Source organism: Echinops telfairi, unplaced genomic scaffold (genome assembly GCF_000313985.2).
Source record: "Echinops telfairi isolate 266 unplaced genomic scaffold, ASM31398v2 ScPeMD7_31;HRSCAF=116, whole genome shotgun sequence".
NCBI classification, from domain to species: domain Eukaryota; kingdom Metazoa; phylum Chordata; class Mammalia; order Afrosoricida; family Tenrecidae; genus Echinops; species Echinops telfairi.
Window position 1 is genome coordinate 38,432,024 of NW_022103928.1, and position 8,694 is coordinate 38,440,717.

General features: G+C 36.1%; 1 protein-coding gene across 3 annotated transcripts in view; it reads right to left on the reverse strand.

Annotated features, from left to right (window-relative positions):
• Positions 1-8,694, reverse strand: part of DNAJB6 (DnaJ heat shock protein family (Hsp40) member B6) — a 69,845-nt gene that overhangs the window by 35,618 nt on the left and 25,533 nt on the right. For 2 of the 3 annotated variants that reach the window (XM_045290014.1, XM_004702335.3), the window contains exons 5-6: positions 3,476-3,607; positions 3-145 (exon numbers count right to left, since the gene is read on the reverse strand). In XM_045290014.1, the coding sequence (XP_045145949.1) occupies positions 3-145; positions 3,476-3,607 (275 nt within the window). The remainder of the gene's footprint in view (positions 1-2; positions 146-3,475; positions 3,608-8,694) is intronic. The other variant, XM_045290015.1, reaches the window with a different exon arrangement.

Genomic DNA, 8,694 nt, shown 5'->3' on the forward strand with positions numbered 1-8,694 from the left:
CTCTTTGTTGTGATTTTTCTGCCATTAATTATTTTAGTAGAAGTTGATATAGATTTGAAGTTGCCCATGCCACTACCACCAAATGATGTAGAAGAGAATGAAGTAAGGCCACCATGACCCAATGAACCAAATGATGATGTAAATCCTACAGGGAAGCAGACAATAAAGGATGATTAGAGACTAACGTATCAAATATTCATTTAAATAAAAAAATCAATGAACTTCACAATTTAGTAGAATTAAGAAACGTGTGTAGCCAGTGAGCAACAAAAGCCATACACAAATGGATCAGATTAGGCCAACAATCAATGTATAAGCTAAACTGCCCCATATCCAAAGGAAAGATAACACATACTTTCCTTTGAATCAATGCCTATGTGCTCTGGGAGAAATCGAAGAGAACAGAACCAGCTATTGCTTGAGTCATATTCTTTTATGTTCTCTTTCTCCTTTAATAGTGCTTTCCTGGATCTTGCTGGCACTTCCACCATGGAAAAGATTTGCCCTATTTATTCATAGATCATCTATGTGGCACCATGTGTTACAGAAGGGGCAAGGTGACAATATGTATGTTTGGCTTAGAGAAAGAGTGACTTCACTTCCATACTATTACTGCTCTTCCACTGTGCCACAGTGACGCAAAATAAAGGAAGCTATCTCTGGTAATCTAAGACTAATGGGCTTGTGAAAGGAGTTTAAATATTTGTCCAACTCCCCAAAACAGCTCCATATAAAACAAATATCCCATATGCTACAAACATGGCTCAATTACCAGGGCTCAAACACTGTCTAGAACTAGTAATATTCAAAAGAAACCTATTGTGAGGCACACATTTAAATTTTTCTAATGGTCCCATTAAAAATTAATAAGTAGTTATCTAAGGTTTTAAAATTTAACCTAGCGTTGCACAAAATTTGTTACAAAATGTGAGGTATACATATTACTATACATACTGTAGCATTCAAAATCTGGCATACCATTTGTAACATTAATTTTAAAAAGCATCAAATCCATTGCCACTGAGTCATTTCTAAGTCATGGCGACCCCTTATGTTATGAAGTAAAATCATTGGATAGAGTTTTCTAGGCTGTAATCTTTACAAAAGAATATCACAAGACCTTCGTACCTCCGTACAGTTGAGTGGGTTCAAGTCACCAACTTTTAGGTAGCATATAATTTATACATATAACACATCCCAAGTTGAATTGGCCAAATTTCAAGCGCTCCGTAGCCACACAATAGAGCTAGTGAGTGGCTGATGTACTGAACACTACAGATCTACTGTAAGCCTGGGCTCCCTCCCCTATCTTATAACGATTCACTGAAAATAAATCAGAACCACTTCTCCCTCACACACTTCACCCATTCATTGTTTCTTAAATACAATACTATTTTCTAGGTTCTTTTACCAGTTAAATCCAGGTACTCTCACCCTGAGGTTAACATATTACATGGTATCCAATAAAAGAATTTGTTGGAGGTAAGTATATTGTTATTAAGGGGTATTTATTAAGGGGCAACCCAAAACGGCCAATTATTTACCTAAATATTACATATCTGGGCAATATTAGAAGGAGAATAAAACCTGAAGTGTATTATATCGCGCATAGATGATACTACCCCCTGGTGGCACTAGAACAATCCGGGGTGACTGAAAAAGCAGATAATACATATACTTTAAACTGGATTATGGCCTATAGTGCAAAAGTTTTTTAATGGCCATGGGAGCACTGGGTAATTTTTTTCTGAAAAGAGGTGGTGACCAAGTAAGTCTAGGGACCTATGGTGTATACCAAATACTGTCGATTCTCATAACAACCCACTGCCATCAAGTCAATCTGGCTAATTACAAGACTATGAATCTTTAAATTTTAATGAATCATTTTCTTGGAGGCACTTACAGCTCTTATAACAATCCATACCATCAATTTTATCAAACACATTTATACATATGTTGCCATCAATTTCAAAGCATCTGCTTTCTACTTGAGCCTTTGGTATCAGCTTTTTCCCTTCCCCTCCCTCCCCCACGCACATGAATTCTTGATAATTTATACATCATTCTTATTTTCATTACCGTTCATGGTCTCCCTTTATCCACGTTTCTGTTGTTTTTCCCCCTTGGGTTGGGGGAGGGAGGGCTATACATCAATCATTATGACCGGTTTCCCCCTTTCTCTCCCCACCTTCCTCCTACCCTCATGGTGTTGCTACTCTCATTTTTGGTCCACAGGGGTTTATCTGTCCTGGATTATTCTGTGTGTCAAGAGCTCTTGTCTGTACCAGTGTACATGCTCCAGTCTAGCCAGATTTGTAAGATAGAACTCGGGTCATGATAGTAGGGGGTAGGAAGCACTAAAGAACTAGAGGAATGTTGTGTTTTATTGGTGGTGTACTGCACCCTGGCTGGCTCATCCCTTTCTTGTGACCCTTCTGTGAGGGGATGTTCAATTGTCTACAGGTGGGCTTTGGGTCTCCCTTCCAACCCCCCTCATGTTCACATGGAAATGGTAATTCGAATCTTCTGATGCCTGTTACCTGATCCCATTGACATGCAAGATTATGAATCTTTATGTGAGCAGATAGCCTCAATTTTCTTCTGAGAAATGAGCTAGTGGTTTTGAACTTCCAGCCTTGTTCTTAGCAGTCCAAAAGCTTACCTGACAGTACCACAAAATCTCCTTTACCGTGGATTTAAATATGTGTGTGTGTGTCTGTCTATGTCACGGGGCGGGGGACAGGGACGAGTCAGAAAGAATTGTACTGACTTTCGCCAGAATATGACATGGCAGACTGAGATTCTACTTCTAGGTAAAATAAAAGAGTCATATACCATGATATATATATTTTTAAAACAGAGCCTTAGTGGCCTAACGGATTATGAATTGAGCGGCTAACCTCAAGATTATTAGTTAGAAACCACCAGTCTATCTTAGGGAGAAAGATGGAGTTTGCTGCCCCTGTAGACTTAGTCTCGAAACACAGAGGGACTGGACTGTTCTACTCTGTCCTATGGGGTCACCATGAGTTGAAATTGAATCAATGGCAGTGAGTTTGTTTTATATAGAAAAATATATCATTACTTAAAAATTCTAAAGAAAAAAATCAGGACTCAGATTTAAAGTCCAACCCATGATTCTTTTATGCTGTTTTCTTCCATTACATTGCCCTCCCAAAAGACTGTATGCCCATGTTATTTTCTTTTTTACACAGGCTTCCTGGGAGTAGCTATGAGGAGTTTTCTGCAACAATCTCCCCAAAACACATTACCAGTTTAACAACAACAAAATATACTAATTGCTGACCTTTAATAGAAGTTGGAATAATGGGGAAAATTCAAGTGTAATACATCAACAAATGCTGATAAATCTACCAAAAAGAATAAACATACTTCAAATCTTCTCTAACTAAATGGATAGTTTAAAACAACTAAACTTTGTTCAGATATAGGAGGCTATCAGAAATTTTAATACCTGTATCAAAAGCAGGAAATCCACCTCCAAAAGATGGAAACCCACTGAAGGCAGAGAAAAAGGATCCTGTGCCTCGGGTTCGGCTTGCGCGAGGGCCTCTGCGATTGCCAAAAAAATTCTCAAATGGGTCTTCTGAAAGCAAGCATAAATGTACACTGTAAAATCTTTTTATAGTTATTTTTAATGGGAGAGCTGAAAAAAAGAAAAGTGGTTACTAGTCCTTTAGGAAGAAAACCTTTCCGACAAGTTAAAAGATTATATAAATCCGACCTCCCCAAACAGTTTTACTTACTGGTTTAATTACAATAAAGATAGAGTGTATTATAGAATACAAAACAAGCCTGTGATGGACGACAGCACATATATAATATAGAAGTTCGTATCATTAATAACACAGGCCAAGCTCATGGGAAAGATGTTTTCACATCTAACATCATGGTAGTCACTGTTCCTGCTGCTGCTATGGGAAAAGTTAGCATGATCTGCCCTCACTCCTACTTCATGGAATCTGTATTGCCTTCTCCAAAAATAACTAGAAAATAGTAAGACACAAAGATAAATATATCCGAACTACTAAACTTTATGGTATTAATTATAACTTAAACTATTTTAAAAGTTAGTTTGCTTAACAGGCATATATAAAATACACAGAGAATGACAGAGCAAATACAGCAAAATATGAACAATCTTGGTAATAGACTTTGGGTTTTCATGTATTTTATGTCTCAAATACTTCTAGATTGTTTTAGTAGGTCAAATCTGAAAAATATGTTAATTAGTACATTAACATTAGTACTGTATATAAGTTATGTTAATACAAAATTACTGACACTAAAATAAGCATCATATTTCTACTGGAGATCTCAAAATGTTCCTGAAAATAAAAACAGGATTAGTGCTGGCAATTTCCTTATTCTTGGTTATCAATTAGCAAATACTTTCAGAAAACAACTACAGACTTTCAGAAAATAACTACAGTCACCACTCTTTACTTAGGATCTATGTCACTAGGGGGACAGAAAGTTTATGTGATAAGGAAATGAGAAATCTTGATGAATGGATAAAATATAAATACTTAAAGAGAAAAGGAACTTTTAATAAAAGGAAAATTACAGAATTAGTATGGCAGAGAGCATACGGGTTATCTAGAGCAAAGAGCTGATAACATTAAAGCAATCAAGAATATTGGAGTAAATACAAGAAATTAAAATGTAATAAACATAGAAACCCAAGCAGAAATAACTGAATTTTATAAATAAAAGTATACTTCCAGCAGGGATTGGAGAGATTATCAAGGACAGCAAAGTAGAAGATTCAATTCTAGAGCAGGTTAGGATGTAGTAAATGATCTAGAAATTGTGTACAAAACAAAAGCTGTGTACAGTTGTTATCCAAAGTCAAAAGGAAATTAACAAGAATGAAGCCTTCTAAAGAGAGGTGTTTTGAATAAAATTTGTTATTTCGCTATATCCAATGGTACATCCAGGAAAATGAGGCCTAAAAAAAAAAAAGAAAAGAAAAAAGAAACCTTGGTTACGAGCAGCTTGTTAAAAGACCTAGAAAACAGATAAAGAAGATGTGTCTATCAATATCACCTGAAAACAATGTAGAGGTCCACACCTGCCACACCAAGCTCAGAGCATGGAGTTTTGTTTTTCTGAAAGTCAAGGGTAACTCTTCAGAGGACTTATTGTTAGCCAGAAGTTAACCCAGTTTTATAGCTTTCACTCTTTTCTGTTCCCACATTCCAAACCAAAACTGTCACCAGGTCCTTTGCAACCTCTGACTAGTTGCATACTGGTGCATACTTAAATAACTTCTTTAAGTAAAAAACTGCTTCCATACTTAAATAACTTCTTTAAGTAAATTTACTGCTTTAAAAGTAAGTTATTAAAAGAAGACCAGTGATTTTTCAGCTTACTAATAAGGAAAATTTAATTGTAACCTTTTGAGACTTCTTCCAGAGGCTACCAAAATGTCCAGTTCAAATAAAATCCAAACATTCTGTATTTCTAAGTGAATGGTCCAGAAACAATGCTACGCATCAATTCTGACAGTGGCTTAAGAGCTTTTTATAGTTAAGATCTACAAAATGGTAGAGATTAAATTACCACCTAGGTTAAGAAACACAAACTCACTAAGGGCAGTTTTAACTTATTGTATAACAATTGTATAATCTTGCCCTTTTCCTCTAAGAAGTAACCATTAAAAGGAATGGGCTAATATTAACATTTCTATGCCCAGCCTTTCACATACACTTCTCTTAAGAGTCAGACTGTAGATTCTAAAGATTCACATTGAACTTTCATGGCCCATAACTAGGCCTGGTGCCTTTGGGATTACGAGTTGGTCTGCTAACCACAAGGACAGCAGTTCAAAACCACCAGTGTCCGATGGAAAAAGATAGGTTTTTTAAATCCTGTAAACAGTTAGTCTTGGAAACTCACAGGAGCCGTTCTACCCTGTCCTATAGGATCTAACTATCAGTTAGATGGCAATGAGATTTATACTGTCTTTTAGTTATTAACAACTAAACCTGTAAAAGGATCTTAAACCAGTGTCACACGTGAAACCATTACTAAACAAATTATTTTCTTAGGCAATCATTATGCTCTATGTTTAAGAAAAAGGCTTCCATACTTAAATAACTTCTTTAAGTAAATTTACTACTTTAAAAGTAAGTTACTAAAAGAAGGCTATTGATTTTTCAGTTACCTATATTTTCTTCATACTAAAACAATCCTCATTTCTCTTTTTTCTCCATGGAAACTTTGATGACTTTCAAATTTTCCAGGCACTTAACTAAATTCTAACTACATAATTTCAAATACTGAAATCATAAAAAGTTGTCTTGAAAAAACCTGATAACCGTAACAAAACTGAAAACATTTGTGATGTAATTAAAAGCTGTCTCCGGTAGGACAAGTTTTACATAAAGCTTTCTATCACATGCTGTTACTTAATCTTTGTCCTTTGTGAAAGAAAGCCCATAATACATGAGATCTTTAAAAATCTTCAACCATAAAAATAAAAACGATTTTTTAAAAGAATATCAACTTCAATTCTATGACCCAGCAATTCTACTTTGTTGGGAATTTGAGGCAGGGTAACCATGGAAACAGCTTACTTTGTGCGCTAAAGACTTCTTAACATTATTTGCTGTGAAAACTGGAAAATAAACCTCATTCTCCAAAAGATGAGTAGTTAGTAAATGTACAACACATTAAATGGCTGGTGTTCTCTTTTTAAAAAAATCGCGACTATAATTTGCTTTTAAAAAAAGTCAGCTGGAAAAAAAAAGTCAGCTGTGGGTTTTCAATGCTATTAAAACAAAGAGTAGATTCTTTCCCCTTCATTTATCTGAATTTTCCAAAAATTTAGAGCATGTATGATGCATTATTCTTGCATTTAAAAAGGACAGCTTAAGATTTTTTAAATAAGCATAATGGTTCAGTCAAAAAGGATTGCTACTTGGGTTCCAATTCATACTAACCGAGGTTAATTCCAAACACCACCTGCTTAAACATGTCTCTGTGATCAAGAGATAATAGCCAACGCATTGTTAATAGCACATTTTCTTAAAGTCTCGTTAAGAGTGCTTTCAATAAGATTTTTTTGTGTGCACCATAGGGGTAAGGGACTTATTTCGAGCTCAGGGCTAACATTTTTTAAACAAAACTCACATACGGACACCCTCCCAAATCATGTAGGTTTTGCAACAAGTTTATGGGAATGCTGCTCCACATGAAGTGTTTTAAGGAGTTAAGAAGACCTCAAGAATGAATTCAACACATGGAGGACGGCTGAGATGTTTATTTTTTTAATGGTCCCTAAGGGGTAATAATCTTGCTTTTCTCAAATGACATAAGATCATCCCCGGGGCTTGCTATAAATAAGTTTTAAGAAAATGAAGACTGCATTTACTGGGAGGAAAGGCCAGAAAAATTGCCTATCACAACAATTCCCCTGGCTCATTCCACAAGGTAGCAGGGCTGTTGGAGCAGGACTTCACCAAGAAACCTTACCACATCCACCATCATCAGTCCTGTTCTGTAGTCAGGGTTCCTTCTGTTCCCAAACCCCCAAAAATATTTAAAAGGAACACAATTTGAGTCCTTTGAGAATGCCAAAACTGCCTTTAGAAAGGGTTAGAGAGATGGAAACACTTCAAAAGTATATTGTTTTAGAAGGGAGATATTTTGAAAAATAGTAGCTCCACAATGATGTTTTCATTTAATAAAGATTTCTATAACTTTATAACAATACTTTTTACTTACCCACATAAGAACCTTTCTGACATAACCAAATATGCTGTGTATATACAAGAAAATTTATTCTTGACTATTTAAATTATCTTTATACCTTTAAAGATATATCAACAGATACATTTCTATAGCATGACTCAATTATTAGAAGCATCCTATAAATATCAAGCACTTCCTGCCACACTCTCAAAAGTCCTGGATCCAATCCGTTAATGGATCCATAATGTTAGCAAGAGACTAAACTAGTTGACTAGAGGGCCAAGAAAGTCAAACTATGGCAATAAAATGCCAGAAATGAAATAGTATTTTTCACTCCTAGAGGCCAACAAACGATCCTTGAACTACCTACAAGCTTTTCTTTCTTGTTGTGTTTTGATTTGTTCTTTGTCATGGTTTGATGTTGTCGCTTTGTTGTATATTGTTGCTTGGTTTTGCTCTGTCTTGTTTTTCTGCATGTTATTATCTCCGCAGGTCTGTCTAAATAAAATAGGCTGGATGAACAATCTGGAGGAGAAAACAACAGGACCGACAGTTCAGGGGGGGTTCATGGGGAATGGGGGGCTGAGGGGAAAGGAAGTGGTGTTAACAAACCCAGGGACAAGGGAACAACAAGTGATCCAAATTGGTGGTGAGGTGGGTGTGGGAGGCCTGGGAGGGCATGATCAAGGGTAATGTAACCAAGAGGGTTGCTGAAAAACCCTGGTGGGAACTGAGAATAGTGGGACAGGAGGAATGTCAAGGGAAATAGAGGAAAGAGCATTTATAGTGGTCTAGATAAAGACATCACCATATGCAAATATATTTATATATGAGGATGAGGAAATAGATCTATGTGCCTACATTTATAGGTTTAGTATGACGGTAGCAGAGAGACATTGGGCCTCCGCTCAAGTACTCCCTCAATGCAAGAATACTTTCTTCTATTAAATTGGCATTCTATGATGCTCACCTTCC